Here is a 26,730-nt window from a genome sequence, read left to right on the forward strand (position 1 = left end):
CAAGGTTTTTCTATTTTTAGACCTACTGACCTAGTTTTTGAAGGCACGTGACCCAGTTTCGAACTTGACCTAGACATCATCAAGATGAACATTCTGACCAACTTTCATAAAGATCCCACAAAAAATGTGACCTCTAGAGTGGTCACAAGTAAAAGTTTACGGACGCATGCACGCATGCATGGACGACGGACGCCGCGCGATCACAAAAGCTCACCTTGTCACTTTGTGACAGGTGAGCTAAAAACAGTCTCTATCGTATACACAAGATTTTTCTTTAATTTGACCCAGTGACCTAGTTTTTGATCTCAGATAATCCATATTCAAACTCGACCTAGATTTCATCAAGGCAATCACTCTGACCAAATTTCATGAAGATCAATTGAAAACTACATCCTCTATTGCATACACAATGTTTTTCTTCGATTTGACCTAGTGACCTAGTTTTTGACCCCAGATGACCCATTTTCGAACACGGCCTAGATTTTATCAAGGTAATCATTCTGGCTAAATTTCATGAAGATCAGTTGAAAAATACAGCCTCTATCGCATACACAAGGTTTTTCCTTGATTTGACCTAGTGACCTAGTTTTTGAACCCAGATGACCCATTTTCGAACTCGGCCTAGATTTCATCAAGGTTATCATTCTGACCAATACTCATGAAGATCAATTGAAAAATACCGCCTCTATCGCATACACAAGGTTTTTCTTTGATTTGACCTAGTGACCTAGTTTTTGACCCGAGATGACCCATTTTCGAACTCGGCCTAGATTTCATCAATGCAATCATTCTGACCAAAATTCATGAAGATCAATTGAAAAATACAGCCTCTATCGCATACACAAGGTTTTTCTTTGATTTGACCTAGTGACCTAGTTTTTGATCCGAGATGACCCATTTTCGAACTCGGCCTAGATTTCATCAAGGTTATCATTCTGACCAATATTCATGAAGAATAATTGAAAAATACAGCCTCTATCGCATACACAAGGTTTTTCTTTGATTTGACCTAGTGACCTAGTTTTTGATCCGAGATGACCCATTTTCGAACTCGGCCTAGATTTCATCAAGGCAATCATTCTGACCAATACTCATGAAGATCAATTGAAAAATACAGCCTCTATCGCATACACAAGGTTTTTCTTTGATTTGACCTAGTGACCTAGTTTTTGACCCGAGATGACCCATTTTCGAACTCAACCTATATTTCATCAAGATTATCATTCTGACCAATATTCTTGAAGATTTATTGAAAAATACAGCCTCTATCGCATACACAAGGTTTTTCTTTGATTTGACCTAGTGACCTAGTTTTTGACCCGAGATGACCCATTTTCGAACTCGGCCTAGATTTCATAAAGGTAATCATTCTGACCAAGTTTCATGAAGATCAGTTGAAAAATACAGCCTCTATCGCATACACAAGCTAAATGTTGACGGACGACAGACGACGGACGACAGACGACAGACAGACTACGGACGCCGGACATCGAGCTATCAGAAAAACTCACCTGAGCATTGCTCAGGTGAGCTAAAAATACAGCCTCTATCACATACACAAGGTTTTTCTTTTATTTGACCTAGTGACCTAGTTTTTGACCACAGATGACCCGTATTTAAACTTGGCCTAGATTTCATCAAGGAAATCATTCTGACCAAAATTCATGAAGCTTAATTGAACAAGAGGGCCAAGATGGCCCTAGGTCGCTCACCTAAGAAACACACCATAACAGTGTAAAACATGTCTGACCTAGTGATTTCATGGAAACAAAAATTAATATTCTGACCAATTTTCATTAAGATTGGACCAAAAAATTGGTCTCTTGCGATAAAACAAGCATTTTCTTAGATATGACCTAGTTTTTGACCCTAGATGACCAAATGTTCAAACTCGACCTAGATTTTATCAAGGCAATCATTCTGACCAAAATTCATGAAGATCAATTGAAAAATACAGCCTCTATCACATACACAAGTTTTTTCTTTGATTTGACCAAGTGACCTAGTTTTTGACCTCAGATGACCCATATTCAAATTCGACCTAGATTTCATTAAGGCAATCATCCTGACCAAATTTCATAAAAATCAATTGAAAAAAACAGTCTCTATCGCATACACAAGATTTTTCTTTAATTTGATCTAGTGACCTAGTTTTTGACCTCAGATAACCCATATTCAAACTCGACCTAGATTTCATCAAGGCAATCACTCTGACCAAATTTCATGAAGATCAATTGAAAACTACATCCTCTATTGCATACACAATGTTTTTCTTCGATTTGACCTAGTGACCTAGTTTTTGATCCCAGATGACCCATTTTCGAACTCGGCCTAGATTTTATCAAGGTAATCATTCTGGCTAAATATCATGAAGATCAGTTGAAAAATACAGCCTCTATTGCATACACAAGGTTTTTCCTTGATTTGACCTAGTGACCTAGTTTTTGACCCGAGATGACCCATTTTCAAACTCGGCCTAGATTTCATCAAGGATATCATTCTGACCAAAATTCATGAAGATCAATTGAAAAATACCGCCTCTATCGCATACACAAGGTTTTTCTTTGATTTGACCTAGTGACCTAGTTTTTGAACCGAGATGACCCATTTTCGAACTCGGCCTAGATTTCATCAAGGTAATCATTCTGACCAAAATTCATGAAGATCAATTGAAAAATACCGCCTCTATCGCATACACAAGGTTTTTCTTTGATTTGACCTAGTGACCTAGTTTTTGAACCGAGATGACCCATTTTCGAACTCGGCCTAGATTTCATCAAGATTATCATTCTGACCAATATTCATGAAGATCAATTGAAAAATACAGCCTCTATCGCATACACAAGGTTTTTCTTTGATTTGACCTAGTGACCTAGTTTCTGACCCGGGATGACCCATTTTCGAACTCGGCCTAGATTTCATCAAGGTTATCATTCTGACCAATATTCATGAAGATCAATTGAAAAATACAGCCTCTATCGCATACACAAGGTTTTTCTTTGATTTGACCTAGTGACCTAGTTTTTGACCCGAGATGACCCATTTTCGAACTCGGCCTAGATTTCATCAAGGTTATCATTCTGACCAAAATTCATGAAGATTAATTGAAAAATACAGCCTCTATCGCATACACAAGCTAAATGTTGACAGACGACAGACGACAGACGACAGACAGACAGACGACGGACGCCGGACATTGAGTGATCAGAAAAACTCACCTGAGCATTGCTCAGGTGAGCTAAAAATACAGCCTCTATCGCATACACAAGGTTTTTCTTTGATTTGACCTAGTGACCTAGTTTTTTAACCCAGATGACCCATTTTCGAACTTGGCCTAGATTTCATCAAGGTAATCATTCTGACCAAAATTCATAAAGATTAATTGAAAAATACAGCCTCTATCGCATACACAAGGTTTTTCTTTGATTTGACCTAATGACCTAGTTTTTAACCCCAGATGACCCATTTTCGAATTCGGCCTAGATTTCATCAAGGTAATCATTCTGACCAAATTTTATGAAGATCAGCTGAAAAATACAGCCTCTATCGCATACACAAGCTAAATGTTGACAGACAGACGACAGACAGACGCCAGACATCGAGCGATCACAAAAACTCACCTGAGCAATGCTGGTAATCATTCTGGTAATCATTCTGACCAAACTCGGCCTAGATTTCATCAAGGTAATCATTCTGACCAAAATTCATGAAGCTTAATTGAAAAATACAGCCTCTATCGCATACACAAGGTTTTTCTTTGATTTGACCTTGTGACCTAGTTTTTGATCCCAGATGACCCACTTTCAAACTCAGCCTAGATTTCATCAAAGTAATCATTCTGACCAAATTTCATGAAGATCAGTTGAAAAAAACAGTCTCTATCGCATACACAAGGTTTTTCTTTGATTTGACCTAGTGACCTAGTTTTTGACCCCAGATAACCCCTTTTCAAACTCGGCCTAGATTTCATCAAGGTAATCATTCTGACCAATTTTCATGAAGATCAGTTGAAAAATACAGCCTCTATCGCATACACAAGCTAAATGTTGACAGACAGACAGACGACTGACAGACGACAGACGACGGACGCCGGACATCGAGCGATCAGAAAAACTCACCTGAGCATTGCTCAGGTGAGCTAAAAATGGTATTAAGGCATATATTGTAGCTTTGCATATTCTGCACGTTGTGTAGATAATTGTTTACCTGGAAAGCTTGGAACTATTTTTGGTTGTGTTGTTAGGATGGTCTTAAGAACTGACAAGATTTCTCAAACGGAGTATTCTTTTTGACACTGGTGGCAGCAGCCACCAAAAATAAATATAATTAAACACAAGACAGACAAAAACATTTAATTCCTGGTTCGACATACAATCAATTTACAAGTTTTTTTTATAAAAAAAAGATGCAGAAAATTACAGTAAAAAAATCCTGTTAAGGAATACTAATGTAACTTTGAAAAACAAAACACAACTTTTTCGATAAAAAGAGTTAAAATGGATTTACAAAAATGATGACATGATAATTAACTTGAAAACCAAAGCACATTACAGAAATGTAAACTTAAAGATATGTTAAATCTTAGTTTAAAAATTTAATTTCATACACAATTTTTTTTTTTTTTTTATAGAAAATAAATAATAAAAGAAGTAAATCTACTCGTCGTGGCTCATGTGTTCCAATCAACCCGTTAATATTTGATAAAAAATACATATACAACACAATTTATTGCATCCATTTATATTAGTTTAAAACAGGAAGGTGTAATAGGATCTTATTAAAACAGCAGAAACAAAATAGGTCACAACATTGAAAAGTCAATAATGCTCAACTTTTTCAATATGTGTTCATCAACCAACATGTATAATACTATGTGCAGTGCAACCTCTGTAGAGCAACACACTTTGGGAGATACAAATATTGACTGTTATGTAGAGGTTGTTGTTCTGGAGAGGTAAATTTGGTAGTTTATTCCAGCTTAGGGAAATTTTGATGATGTTGTTATGGAGAGGTTTTTGCTTAAGAGAGGGCCGCTCTGGAAAGGTTGTACTGTATGTCTATTAGCCTATATCATTTCGTTCTCATTTTTTTATTGTTCTTCTGTTTATTACTCTTGTTTGGGTTAATTTTCACATCTGATTTCTTCAATTTCGAAAGCTGGTAATTCTAATGAATATGATGCAGAATAAATGTCACGAGTACCTTGATTTTGAGTATGGCTTTCTTGGCAGAAAATTAGCCAAAAAAACAATCAATGCAAATATAACCCACTTTATAGACCTAAAACTAAACTGATTCTGTAAGAATCTTTAAAAGCCTAGGATGAAATCATCAAAGACATCAAGTCCAGGGTACAAGGATATAAAACTTGACTGTGGAAACCAGTCTCTAAATTCTGACACATCTGACTGGCTGATTTGGAGTTCAGTCTTGAAACTGACCAATGACAAAGCTGCATTCTGAGACTGGTTGCCAAACTCTTTTTTTATAACCTTTGACCCAGCTCATAAGAATCTATTTTTGTGTAAATTATATGTTTACATTTACTCTTAAATTAAAGGTTACTAAAACACAATAGATCACAGGTAAAAAATGCACAAAAAATAATAAATGTAAGAAAATTCTAACAGGAAAAAGCTGGGGTAAATTTTACTCAGTATTTTTTCAAAATAAAGCTTTTTGGAAAATCATGTCTTTCAAAAGCTATATCACAAATTTATGAAATTCACCTAAATATGTGTGAACAAGTAGTTGCTGTAACCATTTATGATTTTATTACTAATAAAACATTCCTATCTGCTTTGGGTATTTCAATATTTTGACTTTAAATAACGAGAAAAGAATGAAAACAAAAAGCGCAAGTAGGCCTATCTCGCTCACCTGAGGGGATCTTGACCAGCGGACCTTGCTTCTGACCAAGTTCGGTGAACAATCTTTAATCAGTTCATTAAAAGGTATTTAAAGCATTTTTTCTATATTTTGCTGTGATGGCATAAGAATTGTTATGGGGCAAAGCGAAGCCATTATAATGATGCTACATACCAACTTTGTTATCGATTCATGAAGCAGTTCATGAGAATAAGTCATATAAAGGTTTCTCTAATTTTAGTGGCCCCTAAAGAGACAAGTGCCTCCATTTGAATAAAATTAGGAGAGGACCTTACAATAATGCTACATACCAAGTTTGATGAAAATCAATCAAGCAGTTCATGAAAAGAAGATGTTTATAATTTCACTAGTTTTAGCTGCAGCAGCCCTTAATAGAGGAAAGTACCCTAATTTAAACAAAATTTTGGAGAGGACCTTATAATGATGCTACAGATTTAGTTTGATGAAGATCAGTCAAGTACCTCATATGAGGTCATTTTGAGGGTTATCTATTATTAGCTCTAGCAGCCCCAATAAAAGAGCAAAGAGCCAACACATAAATTGGAAGACGACGCCCCAGATCAAGTCTGATGAAGATATATCAAGTGGGTCATGAAAAGAAGTCACCATGCAATGCCTAAAATCATTTCTATTTTGAGATCTAGTGGCCCCTAAAAAGGGCCAATCAAGGCAATTTGATTAAATTTGGGAGGGGAACATATAATGATGCGCCACATCAAGTTTGATGAAGATCCATCAAGCTTTTCATGAGAATAAATCATCAAAAGGTTTTTCTACTTTTAGCTCTAGCAGCCTCTAAAAGGTGTCAAACACCCCTCATTTAAAAAATGGGAGAGGACCTCATATTAATGCTACGAACAAGTTTATGAAGATACATTGCACATTTCATGAGAAGAAGTTGTTTTAAGTTATTTTCAGCTCTGGGGGTCCCTACAAGGGGCCAAGCAAACCATTTAAATAAACAGATAGAGGTCCATGCAAGCAAGCTACTGACCAAGTTTGGTGTAATTCTGACCAGGAGGTTCACGGGAGAAGACATGTATGTAAGACTGTGGACAACCGACAATGGAAAATGGACCATCAACCTATACTAATAGCTCGCTCTGAACCTTAAGTTCAGGTGATCTAAAGAGTGCTTAAAAAGACCAATTTAGTCAGCTGAATTCTATGAGAGAGTTGTCAAATTCATTCCTGCATACTAAACCACCTAATACACAAAGGAATAATACAGCTATCTGACATAGACTCATGTGACTCTCATACACTCTAAGCTCTTCAATGTAAAAGAGAGATTAACACCTATGTGTGAGAAAAAGAAAAATTCTGAAAAAAATGAGTTTATAAAACTGAAAAGGTTTTCTCAAAAGATGTATTTCTTTAAGTATAAGGCCACATTGAGTCTCCAAAACGAAACTTCACAGTAATAATATATACATGAGAATCTCGGAATCTTACAAACAATATGAGTCGTATATAACAACAATAAACAATATGTTAATAATGTATATACAGAAAATACTAGACCTGCTTTTGAGAAAAGCACATGTCTCCCACAACTGCCTAATCATCTGAATAGTAAGTCTGTCTTTATATACTATTTACTCACAGAAAATATACCTTTGATAGTTTTGGAAGTTTTGGAGTAAATGGCCTTTCATTATGAATTTATGTATCTGAGTCAACCATGCACCATGACATGTATCACTGGCATCAGTATTTTTGGTAATTCAAGGGCCATAATTCCAAAGTGCCACGGTCGATTTGGCTACTTATCGAGGACTTATTGTCAAACACATTTTGTTCAAGCTTGGTGAAGATCGGATGAGAACTGTTCAACTTCAGAGCGCAGAAAAGAGATTTGTGACAGATGCACACAAAGACAGGAGTAAATCAATATGTTTCCCACACCACTGTGTGGTGTGGTGGGAGACATAATAATGTAAGCTTCACACACACATATACACATGCACAAACACGGAAACATACAAATTTTTTGTTAAATATTTACTTTCATACATAAAAAACAAGTACAACACCATGTATTGCAGTCTATCACATTGCAGTAGTTATAAGAAGTAAGGTATAAATAAGATCTAAAAGAGAAGAAAGTAAATTAGACAGAACACAGAAAATCAAATGCTCAACTTTTTCTTTTATAACGAAATAAACAAGTGAATGAAGTACTGCCATGCAATACAAAGTCCCCTACTGGAAGGCACCTAATTAACTCTTCTGCAGTATAACATAATGAACTGATACCTGTCAATGATGTATGAACAATATTGTACTATATATACAATAAAATATAACAAAGCACTTGGATTAAAATTTGCATATATAAAAACGTTCAGTTGTTTTCATTTGGATTTTTTTTTTTGGCCGATTATACAAAAAGTTATCATAAAAGATATTTATAGTAACAACAAAGTGAAATAAACCCTAAAAAAAAAAAAAAAATCTATAAATACAAGTCCACGAGAAACTCTTTACCATAGAGATAGATCAAAATACACCTAAAAATTTGATGTACCGTGCATGTTGTACCACAGAAAAGTGGTCTCAATTTTTTCCCTATGGCCAGTAATAAAAAAGTTACAATTAATCTATTTATAGTAACAACAAAGGGACATAATCCTAAAAAATGTGTGCCTCATAGTGGTGGACATTTCTGCCAAGTTACATCAAAATCCCTCCATGCATGAAGAAGAAATGCTCCGGACAAAGTCATTCTGAATTTGACCTTTACCTCTAAGTATGACCTTGACCTTAGACCTAGAGCCGGGGCTTTGCGCACAACATCTTGTCTCATCCAGGGAAATGTTTGTGCCAACTGATATTCAAATCCTGTTTTGCATGACAAAGTTATACACCGGACAGGAAAAAAATCCTATGACCTTTGATCTCAAAGTGTGACCTTGACCTTTAAGCTAGGGTTCTAGGTGTTGCGCATGACATGTCGTCTCATCATGGGGAACATTTATGCCAAGTAATATTGTAATCCCTTGATGGATGACAAAGTTCTGGACCGGACAGGAAAAAAACCCTATTGACCTTTGGCCTCCAATTGTGACCTTGACCTTTGAGCTAGGGGTCCGGATTTGCGCATGACATGTTGCCTCATCATTAGGCACACTTTGTGCTAAGTAATATCAAAATCCCTTCATGGATGTCAGAGTTATGGACCGGACAGGAAAAAAGCCCTATTGACATTTGACCCCCAATGGTGACCTTGAACTTTGAGCAAGGGCTCCGGCATTTGCGTAGGACATGTTGTCTCATCATGGGGAACATCTGTGCTAAGTAATATTGAAATCCCTTAATGAATGACAGAGTTATGGACCGGACAGGAAACAGACCCTGTTCAATGCCATGTTAACATTTGACTGCTAAGTGTGACCTTGACCTTTGAGCTAGGGGTCTGAAAGTTGTGCACGACACATCGTCTTATTACGAGGTACAATTGTGCCAATTGATATTAAAATCCCTTCACAGATGGGAGAATTATGGACCGGACAGGAAAAAAGCCCTGTTGACCTTTGACCTCAAATTGTGACCTTGACCTTTGAGCTAGGGGTGCAGGTTTTGCGCATGACACGTCGTCTCATCATGGGGAACATTTGTGCCAAGTAATATTAAAATCCCTTCATGGATGAAAGAGTTATGGACCGGACACGAAACAGACCCTGTTCATGCCATGTTAACATTTGACTGCTAAGTGTGACCTTGACCTTTGAGCTAGGGGTCTCAAAGTTGAGCATGACACATCATCTTATTATGAGATACAATTGTGCCAAGTGATATTAAAATCCCTTCATGGATGGGAGAGTTATGGACCGGACAGGAAAAAAGCCCTGTTGACCTTTGACCTCCAATTGTGGCCTTGACCTTTAAGCTAGGGGTCCGGGTTTTGCGCATGACACGTCGTCTCATCATGGGGAACATTTGTGCCAAGTAATATTAAAATCCCTTCATGGATAAAAGAGTTATGGACCGGACACGAAATTGCGGACGGACAGAATGACGGAATGACAGAATGACGGAATGACGGAAAAGCGCATTCCTATAGTCCCCGAAACTGGTTTTCAACCAGTAGGGGACTAATAAACTCTCACCAATCAGTTTACCAGCATAATTATATGTCTATACAAATATTACCCATATGAAATTATTATTCAAACAAGCAAATTCGATGAATTGGTATCCCCCGCCGAAAGGGTTTGTGGTGAGGAATGGCAAAAATATATATCCGGCAAAAAGTGAAAGGATGTTAATAAGAAGCAAATAATTTCATTAGTCAAAATCAATTTAACAGAAAACAAATGTTTAATTAAAGAGTATATAATAAATGTATGATACTTTGATCCTGACTAAAGAATTTATTTTGAATGGGATATGCTTACTGTAATAAGCTTAGCTTTTAAATTAAATGCAGTTAATTGAAATATGAGCTTGAAGTTTAACTGGAACGAAATATTGTCTTCGAGTGGTTTGGCACCAGGTGTTGCTGTTTAACATGTACATTTGAACTTAAAAGGACAGTTGTCCTTAAGAGAACACAGGTAAGATATCTTGAACATGGCTGAGGGCAAGGTTTGTGCAGTCACAACTTAACATGTTGAAGGTTTGAACATTTAAAAAAAAAAAAAAAAAGGAATGGAATATATATATGTATATATACTATATGTATATATTTATTTTCTTAGGGGTGGGGGTGCAGGGGAACGGGAGAGGAAACAAAATTTCACATGTTGATTATAAATATTGATTGAAAATTAAACATGAAAAAAAAAAAAAAGGGTAAAAGGGTGAAGTTGGTGGGGGGGGGGGGGAGAGGATGCATGAATGCATGATCAGTGGTGGGCATGACTGGGTGGAGAAGTGAGGTGGGGGAATGGTACAACTTGGAAGGTTTGAAAAAAATCTAAAATAAGAAATGAAAAAAAAAATTTTTTTTTTTTGGGGGGGGGGGGGGGGGTTGGGAGGGGGAGGGGGTGTGACCAAGGCAAGTGGGTGACCAGGTGTGGGTGCGCAACTTCACATGTTTATAATAAATGTTCATATAAAAGAATGAAAGAAATTTAATGAAATTCTGCCAAATGGTAAGTTTGTTATGTACAAATAAATGATGTGGATTTTTAGACAATTAAAGGGCAATAACTCTGAAGTTACAAAAGAAATCGTTACAAAACTGTCTGTGCACAACCACATTATAGTGCTCTTAAATTTCTTTTAAAGTTTCATGTTCTAGGTCAAATATATCAAAGTTACGATGCAGAATTGCCTATCTATAGATCTATGTACCCTTATAGTTAACACTAGAAATTTTTAAGGGCCATACTCTGGTGTTACTTGGGCAATCTGTCTGAAATTGATGGGCCCCATAACCTCATAGTGGTGAACATGTATATGAAGTTTGTTTGAAAAAATCTAAAATAAGGAATTTTTTTTTTTTTTTTTTTTTTTTTTTGGGGGGGGGGGGGGGGGCGGGGGGGGGTCAGGGGGAGGTGTGTGATCAAGGTAAGGGGGGTGACCAGGTGTGGGTACAAAACTTCACATGTTTACAATAAATGTTCATGGAAAAGAATGAAAGAAATTTAATGAAATTCTACCAAGGGTTTAAGTTTGTTATGTACAATATGTGTATTTTTATACAATTAAAGGGCAATAACTCTTAATTTACAAAATAAATCCGAATGAAATTGTGCGTACACAACCACATTATGGTGATCTAAATTCTGTTTAGTTTCATAGTTCTAAGTCAAATATATCAAAAGTTATGATGCAGAAATTGCCATATTTTATAGTACCTATATAGTTATATACTAAAACTTCTAAGGGCCATAACTCTGGTGTTACTAGGGCAATCTGACTGAAACTTGACGGGCCGCAAGAACTCATAGTGGTGAAACACGTATATGAAGTTTTAAATAAATATTCCCAACCATTTCCTAGATATGGCTCCGGACGGACGGACGGAAAGACGGAAGGACGGACGGACGGACGGAAAGACGGACGGAAGGACGGACGGACGGACGGACAACGCCAAAACTATATCCCTCCGACTTTCGTCGGGGGATAATAAATACCAATTCTCTACTAAGTCTATACCAGTAAAATACTAAATTAAATCTATGATTCTTTAAACTATTACTATTAAATTCTGTCAAAGGAAAATTTAGAAACATCTGACAATACCAGTAGTTATGTCTTGATATATGTAACCTTGACATTATAGTAATAAATATCTATAGTATAGTCACTGGAAAGAAAATGCATAAAAAGATAAATTTGAGAGCTGACTGAAAATTTTCATTGGATAATTTTTAAGAAGCAGGTAACTTATCAATCATTAATCCTTAAAATCAGGTTTTTGAAACCATCATTTACCAATTTTTCGATAGCTATAATCTATCACAAAGTATCTAAATTCAATATACATTCTGAAATAGGGAAAAAGTCCATTTAAAATATAGAAAGGATTCCGTTTTAGTACACTAATCAACTTTTGCAAAAAACATACACAAAGAACAGAAAATTAAACAATAGTTAACTAAATCCTGAGAGAATTTTGATTTTTCTAACAAAAACTATCATGGTCCTTATTCATGGTTTTTTACATAATATATGAATACATTTACTTTAAAATATCTGTTTTTAAATATGGCAGACACAATGAGTATACATGTAAATCATTGTGATGGCAAGAAAACGTGTCTGAGACAGAGTCAAGTTGCTTGGTCATATCATAAAATAAAATACATGCTATGAACAAATCTATATCAGAAATGATTGAGCCAAATGCTTTACTTAAACACATAATGTTAATATTTTATTAAAAGCAACAAGAGGTTCATGATTGCCCTAGATTGCTGACCCAATTTTCAGAGCTTAAACAGGCTTAGAGAGTTTGCACTTCCAAGACCACCATTATATGCTCCAGGTGTTGAAAGTTCCAGAGGCAGCAGAAGTTGACAACATAAATTGGTGTGACAGATGACAAGCAGTTCAAGCATTGTATGCTTCTTGGGTCTTTAAAAGTGGGTGTGGAAAAATCGAAAGATAAATGAAGCAGGCTTGAGGGTGTTTTTGAAGGTTTCCTTATATGGTTATCTACATCGAGCAGTTCATGAAAAGAAGTTTAATGTTATTTCTATTTTAGCCCTTGCAGCCCCTAAAGGGGGTCGGGTGCCCACATTTGAATATTTTTTTGTGAGAGGGCCTTACAATAATGCTACAGGCTAAGTTTGATGAAGATCTATCAAGTGGTTCATGAAAAAAGTCGCCTAAAGTTATTTCTATTTCTAAGAACCCAAACTTGAAAAACAACTTGGGGTTGGACCTTATAATGATACTACAGACCCAGTTTGATCAATATCCACCAAGCAGTTAATGATAGGAGGCATTTAAAGGTACTTCTTTTTTTAGCTCTAGTGGCCCCCAAAAGGGACCATTAAGCTCCCCCATTTGAACAAATTTGAGACAGGACCGTATAATGATGCTATACAGATCAAGTTTGGTTAATATCCATCAAACTGTCCATGAGAGGAAGTTGTTCAAAGCTATTTCTATTTTTAGCTCTAGTGGCTGCTACAAGAGGACAAGCGCACCCAAATGAACAAGTAAGGATCCATCAAGCAGATCATGAGAACCAGTTCTTAATGGTTTTTCTATTTTTAGCTGTAGCAGCCCCTTAAAGGGGCAAATCACCCCCACTGGAATAAAATTGGGAGAGGACCTGACAATAATGCTATTAACCAATTTTAATAAAGATCAATCTAGCAGTTCATGCGAAAAAGTTGTTCAAAGGTTTTTTTTCTATTCTTAGCTCTGGCAGCCCCTAAAAGGGGCAGAGCGCCCCCATTTGATAACAATTGGAAGAAGACCTTATACTAATGCTACAGACCAAGTTTGATGCAGATCCATCCAGTGGTTCATGAGAAGAAGTCGTTTAAAGAAATTTCTATTTTAGCTCTGGTGGCCCCTTAAATGGGTATAGTTGAATCATTTGTATAAACCTGACAGAGTACCATGGCAGAATGCTACTGACCAAGTCTTGCACAATTCTGATTAGTAGTGTCTGAGAAGATCTGATCTGAAGAAAACTGCGGATGGACGGCCAAGGTGTGGTCACAAAAGCTCAAGTGCTCAGGTGAGCTAACAAAAAAAATGGCATATATGACTTAGACATGACAGCTTTTCAATACTGAGACAGTTACAGTAGATATTTTAATGAAATACAGCATATTTTGTTACTAGTTCTACCGTATACTAAATATATCTTTACACCAGAAATAACTGAGAAATAATTGAGCCAAAAGCTAACATCATCCATTTACATTTCCTTTTCTCATTACATTTAACAGTTCAATCACTGAAAAAAACTGTATAATGATTACATACGTAAACTTGATATAAAATACAATATCTGCCTTTTAGACAGGTTGATATGAGGATAAATTGACCTGTGAAGTGATATCCACAGAGGGTGTAGCCCGAGGTTGATAAATCCTCCTATTGACTGAACTTAAAAGGTAAACCATTTTATTGTTGATTCCAACATCCTGAAGGTTAACTGAATATAGAGAAATCTTTTTTTTTTTTCGAGTAAGTTGTGAACAACATCAGATTTTTATGTCAAAATGTCATGATGGCACTCTGCCCACAATGTGACTTCTTATCATTAAATGTGTGACTGTGTTTGAAATAATGGAAAGAACTACAAAGAAATATTTAGTATATTATAGGCACAAGAATATTGTTGAAGAAAAACTGAAGAAAAAATTCATAGTTTTAACTATAAAAATATAGAATAGTAAAAAATTTGTACACTCTAAAAATTGAGGAGTGTCTCAGATCCAATCCTATATAAAACATGTAATGAAATTCTTTCTAGCATGGATGGATGATAAAATGTGGAAATAATTTGGTATGTAAACAGTTCATTAAAATGCCACAAAAGATCAGCGATAAGATTTTCTTAAAATGCAAAGTTAAAAGTCTGACAAATAATTTATCAGCAAAAAGCATAAATCTGTGTATAATAATGAAACAGTAAAACTGTACAAAATCACAAAATGCATCAAGCAGTCAAACATTAAACAGATGTACATGTATTTTATACAAACATTTAAAATTACTTAAAAAAATAATCACAGTAGCATGCAGTATACATTCACTTATGCAATGGTCAATATATATACATAACAACACCAGGAAACTAATCACAACAAACATAAAGCATATAATTGAGTAGTATCAAACAGATTCTTTTGTAATAAAAACAGCAGTCGGAATAAATCTGTTGAAAATTAATATCTTCAACAAACAATGACTGCATGTGTTCCTTGAAAATGAACTTTTTTTATGAAAATTGTTCACACAGAGAATAAAAATTCATGTACTTTTGAAGGATTTTTTCCGGTAAGTACATTTTTAATTCGTCTGTGGGCTATATTTCTCACAACGGAATTCTTGGTCGGAAACAACTTTCATCAACTATTTTGGAAAAAAAGTGTTAAGAGTAGAAATTGTATTCTCTGTAAACTGCAATAAAATGCTTGAATAGCACTGGATGTGACCAAATACCATGTTTTCTTTCAAATTGTATTCATTCTTTTGTATTTCTTTTATTTCAAATAAATTCTTTCCTTTGTTTCTTTGTTTTAGGTTTAACGCCGTTTTTAACAGTATTTCAGTCATATACGGCGGGCAGTTAACTTAACCAGTGTTCCTGGATTCTGTACCAGTACAACCTGTTCTCCGCAAGTAACTGCCAACTTCACCACATGAATCAGAGGTGGAGGACTTATGATTTCAGACACAATGTCGTTTATCAAATAGTCACGGAGACATACGCACCGCCCGAGGATCGAATCGCGACCCCGCGATCCGTAGACCAACGCTCTTACCTACTGAGCTAAGCGGGCGGGCTTTAAATTCTTTCCACAAAGTCACCTAATGACTGAACATTTTCAAGATGTTTTGGGTAAAATTCAAGAAATGTTTTTAAAAATTCAAGTACTTTTTCAGTTTTTATAGGGGTTTACTCATTTTCAAGAGGTTTCCAAGATCTGTGCGAACCCTGATATAAGTAACATACATTTTTATGGTTTTACAAAGAAACAATGGAAAAAAAACTTTGTTCATTCTCAAATGAATATCATACAAAATATATTGCTTTTCTCTACAAGATTTTGCAATAAATAATTACCAGATCTGCATGTAGGCCAAAATGGCTTTATGAACAATGAAATAACCTGATGTTTTGAAATAAATTGTAGCTGCCAGTTGATGAATATTTTCATAAATACAAAAATGTATGTAGATTCTATACCTAATGCAAAGTTAGTCCATCTTAAATTATGAAATAATTTAGAGCAAAAACCATGTTTTAACACATATTTATACTAAATGGTCAGTTATTATGACATCAAGCATAATAATTTCACGAGAGCGCAGCATAATTATAACTGCTGGTGTGTATAAATAGTGTTCAAAACACGGTTTTGCTTTAAATTATTTCTATTCTAATATGTGTTTTATTGTAAAATTTAGACCAAATATAATTGAACAGTTTAATTCCTTGCACATGTATGGTCCCAACTGGTAGGTTGTCATGGTCCTTAGATTATACATGCATAGATTGGACTTGAAGAACAACTCATATGAAATATAAAGAATGCATTTTAAGAAATCATCACATGCATAATATATAGAGGATATCTGTTTGTTTGCAGTGTGATATTGAAATATATCTTCACTGATAAGGGAGACATTGAATATTTTCTCGAAAGCTGAGCCTGAGTGAAAATATCAGAATTATGTCCTTATTGGTGAAGATATATTTCAATATCTCACTGAAAACTAACAATTTTCTTTTTTTTTATGCTTATATGTGAAGATTGACAAATTTTATGTGTTATTACATGCTTACATGTTCAAATAAGACTAATACTTCATGACGAAATTTTGATTTATTTAGGCTACTGTGTTACATGATGCATCCGCTAAATTACCATGGACACTTAGGCACAGTGATATCGAATATTGGTGAAATCTGCATTTAAATACTTAGTAAACAAAAATACACTTCCATAAATAACAGACAGTGGCAAATAACAATAGTTAAGTAAGCCTATCTTAACACATTTTGTGTCAATGCTGTTTGCTTGTTGAATAACATAAAACAACTGAGGAATGTCGAAAGTCCTTGATAAATCAATCTGTAGAATAAATATGATCACAGATTACAGAAATAGGAAATATTGATCTAGGAGCTTTACAGCATAACAAATAGGGATGGAAGTTGAAACACATTTTACATGGAAAGTACTTCAACGAAAATGCTGGAATATTACATAAGGTTGAGTTGATGTCTTGTGATTATTAACTAAGACAACAACCAACTATATGTGTTGTCACCACTTAAATCTACACTACAATACTGAAACAATGAAAAGTGGAGGAAGCACACATTTTCTATAGCTACATGAATGGCATGGTCAAGCAACCAAAGGTACATTTCTAGACATTACTATTATTTCTTTTACAAACTGTATTACAGCTAGCTTGTTCTATATAGTATTGTCTAGCTGTATATGACTCTTGTATGGCTTGAGCATTGAGATAATCATAGAGTACTAGTACTTCTAAAAGCAACAAAGGGACGTAATTAAAATCTATTGCAAGGGAGATAATCTTATCTAGAAAAAATGGAAATTCGGCACTTTGAGTGATATAGAGAAATACCGATATTTTTCAGTATTTCAACAGTTAGCATAAAAATAAATGCTCCTTGCTGTAATCCAATTGATGCAGTCATCTAGCTGGGTATCTGCATAGTGGCATCTATAGGTCTGGACCTGGCACAAACCCTGCACTTGTACAATATAAATGAATATCTAATAAATCACAACTGTGTTACACTTTAACTTGAAACTGCAAGATGCAGTTTTACACTGCAACAAATCATACTTCATGTACCAAAGTAACACACAACATCAACAAAGGACTCAGGCATCAGGGTCTGCATGCACCTCGCCATTCTGATCTGCCATTTGTGCAGGTTCTTCTATGTCATTCTGATCATGTCGATGTCCCATCTCCATTGCCACTGTGGTATTCAAATGTTGTGCTTCTGGTCCACCTAAGAACATATTAGAAGATTCATACTAATGCATGCTAAACCAGCTTTGCCGTATACTTACACAACAGATACTAAGAATTATACTGAAAAATTAGAAATTTTCACAAGGCCAAAAGTTTGCAAACATCCAGTTTTGAATTTATTTGAGAGGTCTATTAGTAACAGATTTAAAGAACTATTTTAGGTCCTTTCCAGTAGTTTTTACACTGCCTATTGGGGGGAAAATCTGTTTTATAAATTGCAGTTTACTCCTCATATTTGTCCACAACTATACATCACTACATTGTAGAATATAATTCTTATGTAAATGTGGTAACAGAAATTGAACCAATTTGTAATAAACATGGAAGATGCTTTTGAGAAAAGCGCATGTCTCCCACAACTGCCCCTATGAAAAACGTCTAGTTTCTCTAGATGGTTTAGATGAAAGGATTCAATCAGACGGTCTGGACGAATGGATCCAATCAGTAATTCAAGGGACATGATTCAAAAGTGCCTGGGCCGATTTGGCTAGTTATCGAACTTGGCTTATTTCTTATGGTCAAACACATTTTTTTCAAGTTTGGTGAAGATCGGATGAGAAATGTTCAACTTAGAGTGCGGACAAGCTTTGTGACACACAGACACACAGACTGGAGTAAATCAGTGTGGTGGGAGACATAATTTTACCAAAGTTTTCAACATTTTCTGCTTCAGCATGTTTTAATTTTTAGGTAGAACTTTGACTACCTTACTCCAGGCAATGGAAAATGCAAAAATTTGAAGAAAAAAAATGTTCCCTTGTCACATCTGACTGGTGAATATTATACATTTGTATATCCCAAGTGGCTAAGCTCAGCATATCTGAACCATACTCTTGCTCTTGGTTGAGAAAGACAGAAATGAGATTGAGCGGCCCCAAGAGAAAACCAACATAGTAGGTTTGCAACCAGCATGGATCCAGACCAGCCTGCGCATCTGCGCAGTCTGGTCAGGGGTCAGAATCCATGCTGTTCACTGTCAAAGCTTATTGCAATTAGAGAAACTGTTAGCGAATAGCATGGACCCTGACCCGACTGCGGGGATGTGCAGGATGGTCTCGATCCATGCTGGTCGCAAACCCACTATGTTGGTTTTCTCATGGCATGGCTCAGATTCATTTCACTTCAGATTACTGTAGTACTATGTTACACTGCTATTTGCAATGAGAAAATTCATAATTTTCAGATAAATAAACGTGTTTAATATTTTCAGTTTTCAGTTTCTACGTACTTTACTTTTTTTATAATAGTTGTCTATCCGACTTAGACCATGTGACATAAAAGCTGCAATTATTGAAAACTCTCCCACGCGTTCTATAGAAATTAGGATTAACGTGTTTTTATAAAAGTGATATTATCTTTGTACCGTTAGCGCTTATTTTGTCAGTAGGGCATATGAAAGAATGCAGGTTATTTGTATAAATTCAGTTTTACTCAAATACGGGATTCACTAAGATTAGACGTTCATTAACACTTTGAGTCATTTGCAATCACAAATGCTAAACAGTTAAATATGGATTTCTCAAAAATATTCAAAATTGAACTGCATGCTGAACAATTAGTTTTTGTAAGGAGTTTGCATGTTGGCCAAACACGATGACAGATACGTTGATTCAAGAAGATATCCAGGTTCCGAAACTACAAAAAAGGCTGACAGCAAATTGGAGGTAAACATGTTGGATAAAAAAAATATTGTTGTTTGAAGTAATCTGGTATTTTAAGTATGGACTAGTGCTTACTGGTAATATACATAATCACATACAAATTATCAGATTCTATTAGAAATCACTTTTCAACAATCGGTGTAAAGTGACAAAATAATCATAGTTATATTCATTTTTTGTTCTTATTTAAACAGGAACCAGTGTCAGTGTTTATACAGGATATACTTAGTGCGTAGATGCTCGTATATCGTGCCCTTCTTGTAAGAATGATGTAGTTGTTCTACTTTCTAAATGGGCCAAGTTGTTCGAAACTTTAACAGGCTGTAATTTAGTTTAATTTAGTTTAGTTTATACTAATTTGTTTTAGCTCGATTGTGATGAAAGCTTATTGTAAACACTCTCGAAAAAAAAACAACTTCAAAATACTCTTTTACTTAAATCTTTTTTTCATTTTTGATACATTCTTTTACTTCCATTTTTTTCTATTTATATACACAACATAAAGGAGTGTAGGACAAAATCCCCTGCGGACAAAACTCCCTTTGCTCATTTTTGCATAGGCGGACAAAACACCCTTCATGTTTTTTACAAGGAGGACAAAACCCCCTTCGCACTTTTTTCAAGGAGGACAAAACCCCCTTCACGTTTTTTACAGGGAGGACAAAAACCCCTTCATCCTAGAATGAGGGCAAATTATATAATAATATTTAATTAATCAAACTATCTGAGAGTTATTTAAAAATTTACTTTAATGAAAAGTTCAGTGAGAAAAAACATACAGTTAACAAATTAACATGTCAATTAATTAAGAGATATTTCACACTTTTTTCTACAAACTATAATAATTGTCTGATTAATCTCAAAGTTACTATGGAACAAACTGTAATAATTGTATATAACAGAGTAAGTACATCAATTATCCATATTATAATTGTTAATTATAATTATTTTCAAGACATCTTTTTCTATAAATAAAATGATAAATCTTAGTGTATTATGATGTTTTCCCTTTTGAATCCTTATAAAAAGCAAAGGGGGTTTTGTCCTCCTTGTAAAAAAATGTGAAGGGGGTTTTGTCCTCCTTGTAAAATTCAGCGAAGGGGGTTTTGTCCTCCTTGTAAAATTCAGCGAAGGGGGTTTTGTCCTCCTTGTAAAAAACATGAAGGGGGTTTTGTCCGCCTATGCAAAAATGAGCGAAGGGGGTTTTGTCCGCAGGGGATTTTGTCCGGATCCCCATAAAAGACGTAGTGTCTTTACCATTTTCTTCTGGATGTCCATTTCTTCTTTTCTTGAAACAGTAGACTGCCAATACAACTAAACCAACAATGACTGCAAGACCTCCAATACCTCCAATCACACCTCCAATTATAGCACCAACATTGGATGATGTATCACCAGGCTTGACAGTTGTGGAGTCTAAATCAAAACATGAAAGTGCAAGAACAATCATAATTGAAAGTTTGTTTGTTTTGGGTCTAGCGCCATTTTTCAACAGTATTTCAGTTAATGCTTCCAAAATTTTTGTATTTATTTTCTCCCTTAGGTGTAAAAAAAAATTGTTGGCTTCCGGTATCCCGACCTACCCTAAAGTTTTGGCGCAACCCTAAATGTTTTGGAGAATTTTTTTTTTCAACTTTTCAACAAAAAGTTGAAAAACTACACTTTTTATGCTTTATAAAAAATGTCAGTGACCTTAGAAATCAACTTACTGATGCTTTAAAGGCATACCCCCTTTATATGTGTTCATTTTTTTTACACAAAAACAATTTCCGAAATGCCTCACTTTATAAAAAAAAGTTCAAAAAAAAAATTTGCAAACAAAGAATTTTTATTAGACCATAACCAAACCTGCAACCATACTAGGGGTCTAAATGTTATGTGGGTATAGCGGACGCAACTTGACCCCGATGGTTGACCTTTGTAATATAATACATAATGAGGCATAACCTATTATTGAAAAGGTGTGTACGTAAAACGCTGTATACAAACTCATCCCATTTAAATATACACGGCCTACCTAAGCACCCCTTATTTCTACAATGAAATAATCGATATGAATAATCAGCCTAAGGTCAACCATCGCGGTCAAGTTGCGACTACTATACTACTTTTAATGTTCGAATAAGAAAGAATGACGCAAGTTCTAACAATACATGTACAGTTAAACCTATTGTTACAATAACTTTTGAAGCTCTGAATACCTCCCTGTAAAGACAAAAATCTTCTTTCTCAACTGAGGAAATTCCTAATGAACAAGAATTTGTAACAGAGTTACCAATAACCCTTGCCTAGGGACATTTTTTACAAAACGTATTGCCAGCTCATTTTTCATGATATTTTATTCATAATGTATTCACAAATATAACCCCCCAAAGCACAAGGAACACAGCCTTGGAACTATGGGTCTGGGTCTTGCACACGACATATCATCTCATTTCAGTGAACATTTGTGCCAAGTACATTTGTAACTTCAAAATCCCTTCATAGATGTCAGAGTAAAGGAATGGACACAAAGTGTGATGGACAGACAGACAGAAGGAAGGACGCAGCCCATTTCTATGTCCCCTTTTTTTCTTGGAATAAGGTGGGAACAATTATCCTCTGCAGAGCAGCAGCCTCTGTACAACACACATAATTATTTCAGTCTTCCTAGTTGTGTTCAAACCTGAGAAGTTGCACCATACCTTAAATAACAGATTCCTACACACCTGAGGATTATATCAAGGGTGAGACAGGAACAGTTTTAAGGGCTTCTTTATTTATATGCACTTAGACCACATCCGAAATAACCCCTTGACATACACAAGTCACAACAACACAAGAAAAGAGTTTGATCAGTGAACAGGCTTTATAACAGCATAGTGTTAAATCTTCAGCCAGTGATTTTTTTTGATTTTTCAGAACAACCTGTGGCTTTCTGGAGGGAAAAATATGGCACAATAAACCCTACAGGAGTGCCATAATGGCCCTATATTGCTCATCTGTTATCATTGCACTTAAGGAAAAGACGATCAAAAAATCATAATCAAGATCTATCAAAAGAATTATGAGAAAATATAGTTGAAATTTTCTTAAAGTTACTTCAAATAAAATTACATTCAAATCAGGCTAGTAGTTTCATACAAGAAGTTTTCTCTATAGCCATATGGGAAAATGAACCCCTCCCCCAGGCGGCCACTTTTTCAATGAATCAAAATTATTTGAAGGAATTTGGTAGAGAGTCACCCAAGAAACATTTGTGTAAAATTATTTTGAAAACAGACCAGCAGTTTCTGACAAAAAGATTTTCAAAGTTCTATATAGGCATATAGGGAAAATAAGCAAAACCCCTTGGGGGCCATGTTTTTCGCTGAATCAAAATTATTTGAAGGAATATAGTAGTGTCACCCAAGGAACACTAGTCTTGTGTAAAATTGTTTTGAAATCAGGAAGAAATTTAACCAAAAAGAAAAAAAATTCTTACAAGGTACAGACTATGTCAAAATACACCTAAAAATTGGAGGTACCATCCATGTTGTACCACAGAAAAGTGGTCTCGGTTTTTCCCTACGGCCAATAATAAAAAAGTTACTAAATAAGCTATTTATAGTAACATAAAAGGGAAGTAATTAAAAAAAAATTATTTTAAGTGAACAAAAGAAGGATCTGCCAAATAAAAACAAGAGCACTGCAATGCAACGCAAATGCAGAGCAATATACACACAAAACAAAGTCATATGACCTTTGACCCCTAAGTGTGACCTTGACCTTAAAGTGAGCCATCCGAAACATGCACTCTGCATATCACTTTGATGAGGTGAATATTTGTGTAAGGTTTCTTTGAAATCCTTCAAGGGGTTCAAGAGTTACAGAGCGCAAGGGAAATTGCTAACCAACAGACAGACAGATAGACGGACACCAAGGCGATAACATAATACGTCCCTTCGGGCGTATAAAAAGGAATCGAGATCTTATGGTGATACAAGTTTTGTGCAAGTATGGTTAAAATCAAATCATAAATGAAGCTGCTATTGTGCAAAAAAGGTCAAAAGAGCTAATTTTGGCCCTTTCAGGGGCCATAACTCTGGAAAACATTAAGGAATCTGGCCGGTTCAAGAAAGGAACCAAGATCTAATGGTGACACAAGTTTTGTGCAAGTTTGATTAAATTCAAATCATAAATGAAGCTGCTATTGAGCAGACAAGGTCAAAATAGCTAATTCTGGCCCTATTAAGGGCCATAACTCTAGAACCCATAACGGAATCTGACCAGTTCAAAAAAGGAACTAAGATTTTGTGGTGATACAAGTTGTGTGCAAGTTTGGTTAAAATCAAATCATAAATGAAGCTGCTATTGTGCAGACAAGGTCAAAATAGCTAATTTTAGCCTTTTCAGGGGCCATAACTCTAGAACCCATTAAGGGATCTGGCCGGTTCAAGAAAGGAATCGAGATCTTATGGTGACACAAGTTTTGTGCAAGTTTGATTAAATTAAAATCATAAATGAAGCTGCTATTGTGCAGACAAGGTCAAAATAATTCTGGCCCTTTCAGGGGCCATAACTCTGGAACCCATAATGGGATCTGGCCAGTTCAAGAAAGGAACCAAGATCGTATGGTGATACCAGTTGTGAATTAAACCACTATCGTGCAGACAAGAAATTGTTGACGCACGCACAATAGAAAATTCTGGCCCTTTAAGGGGCAATAACTCTAGAACCCATGATGGGATCTGGCCAGTTTTCGAAAGGAACCGAGATATCATGCCAATACAAGTTTTGTACAAGTTTGATCAAAATTGCTTGCAAAATGTGGTCTCTATCATGTTCACAAGAAATTCTTCATGGACGACGGACGATGGACGAAGGGCGATCACAAAAAGTTCAAGAAAGGAACCAAGATCTTATGGTGATACAAGTTGTGTGCAAGTTTGGTTAAAATAAAATCATAAATGAAACCACTATCATGCAGACAAGAAATTGTTGACGCACGCACAATAGCAAATTCTGGCCCTTTAAGGGACAATAACTCTAGAACCAATGATGGGATCTGGCCAGTTTTCGAAAGGAACCAAGATATCATGCCAATACAAGTTTTGTACAAGTCTGATCATAATTGCTTGCAAAATGTGGTCTCTATCGTGTTCACAAGAAATTCTGGACGGTGGACGGACGACGGACGATGGACGAAGGGCGATCACAAAAGCTCACCCTGTCACTATGTGACAGGTGAGCTAAAAAAGGGGGAAATCCAAATTATTTGATTTTCATGATAACAGGCATAGTACCTATTTGCAAGAACTGATGCCAATGTCCTGATGAGAGGTAAACACAGTTAGTGTAATATAATTATCAGTCCATAACAGCTGTGCTAGTTGCTAATTTGAAACAATTGGGGTTGAGAAATATATAAATGCCAACTTTTGTAAAAGTTTTCATTATGCATATTATGGAACATTTTCTTTAAATTCCAAGGGGAAAATATGACCTTCTAGTAAGGGAAAATATAACAATTTTAGGGGGAAATTATAGCTATTTTTGCCTAGGGAAAACAGACTGTATTCGGCTGTAAAAAAACTAGCAAAAAATCAAAGTCAGGAAAAGTCCTAAGATGGTGGCCTGGTAGATGTCTTATGCCACAAACATCTACAAAACATTTTAAGTTAGTAGTAGATCTGCAATGACACTCGGAAATATTCATGTGATTACATTTGAGCCGCGCCATGAAAAAACCAACATATGGTAGTGTATTTGCGACCAGCATGGATCCAGACCAGCCTGCGCATCCGCAAAGAATATGTAACGGAGTGAAAAATGCCAATTGTTAGTATAGGTTCACTACCTTAATCCTCCAATTACATTAACTAGATTAACTCATTAAAACTGTTATCAGCAGTTATACACAAATCATCACCAACAAATAAGAATTTATTTAAAAAAAAAAAAAATATTTTACACTGTGTGTTTGGTTCAGAACTGAAACTGTATTTATGGAAAAGCAGTCAGTTACAAAGACGTAGCCGAGAGTTATTTGATCTCTGATACTGCCTGATTATCAAACTTGACCTAAAATTTATAAAGATACACATTCTGCAAAAGTATAGTTGAGATTAAAGAAAAAATTCTCCGGGTATAGATCTGACGCTATCATATTTTTTGCAAAGTCAAGTTATTCAAGGACTATAACTCTAGAGATAACACTTTGGAATATTACCAAATTTGGCCTTGATATCATAGAGATACATACTAGTATTCTGCATATTTGGTATAGTTAAAAAAATCACACTCTAGCTACTGTACAGACACTATCAATTTGAGGTAGATATGCATGTTCAGATTAATTTTTTTTAAAATGTATTATTTTATCAAACCATGAGTTTTCAAAACATAAAGATATACTAAGAACATTTGCCCAATAAAATAAAAATAGGGTAAAGTGTTTGAATTTTTGCTAGACTGGGAAAATCACGATTTGAGGACATTTTTGCATACAGAAACAACGGTGCTATAGTCACAAAATACGCCCTTGAGAGCTTGTTAGAAAAGAAGTTTTTGTTACAGAACTGCACATATAAGATATCATGACAGTAGCTTCAAAAATAGGAAAACAAGGGCTATCGTTAAAAATGATCGATGCTGCCCGAATTGCATATTTGTCAGTAGATGCATAGCTTAGAAATTTAGTCTTAGTAGGTCTCTGGTCCAGGTATCCATACAACAAGTCCTGAGATCACAGGTCAAAGCAATATGCTCTGGACAAAGTTGTCATTCTTGTATCTGACCTTTGACCTCTATGACCTTGACGTTAGACCTTGGGATCTGGTTCTTGCGCATGACACTCTGACTCATGATGGTGAACAATTGTGCCAAGTTATATCAAAATCCCTCCATGCATGAATAAGAAATGCTCCGGACAAAGTAATTCTTAAATTTGACCTTTGAACTCTAAGTGTGGCCTTGACCTTAGACCTAGGGACCTGGTTCTTGCGAAAGACACTCCATCTCATGATGGTGTTACATTAAAATCTCTCCATGC

General features: G+C 35.5%; 1 protein-coding gene across 1 annotated transcript in view; it reads right to left on the reverse strand.

Moving 5' to 3' along the window:
* Positions 1-17,897: 17,897 nt before the first annotated feature.
* LOC123537446 (uncharacterized) overlaps positions 17,898-26,730 on the reverse strand; it is a 36,021-nt gene continuing 27,188 nt past the window's right edge. Inside the window, exons 6-7 of the mRNA XM_053532469.1 lie at positions 20,976-21,134; positions 17,898-18,034 (exon numbers count right to left, since the gene is read on the reverse strand). Of these exons, the coding sequence (XP_053388444.1) occupies positions 17,901-18,034; positions 20,976-21,134 (293 nt within the window). The 3' untranslated portion in view covers positions 17,898-17,900. The remainder of the gene's footprint in view (positions 18,035-20,975; positions 21,135-26,730) is intronic.

This window comes from Mercenaria mercenaria, unplaced genomic scaffold, assembly GCF_021730395.1.
Source record: "Mercenaria mercenaria strain notata unplaced genomic scaffold, MADL_Memer_1 contig_1271, whole genome shotgun sequence".
Classification (NCBI taxonomy): Eukaryota; Metazoa; Mollusca; class Bivalvia; order Venerida; family Veneridae; genus Mercenaria; species Mercenaria mercenaria.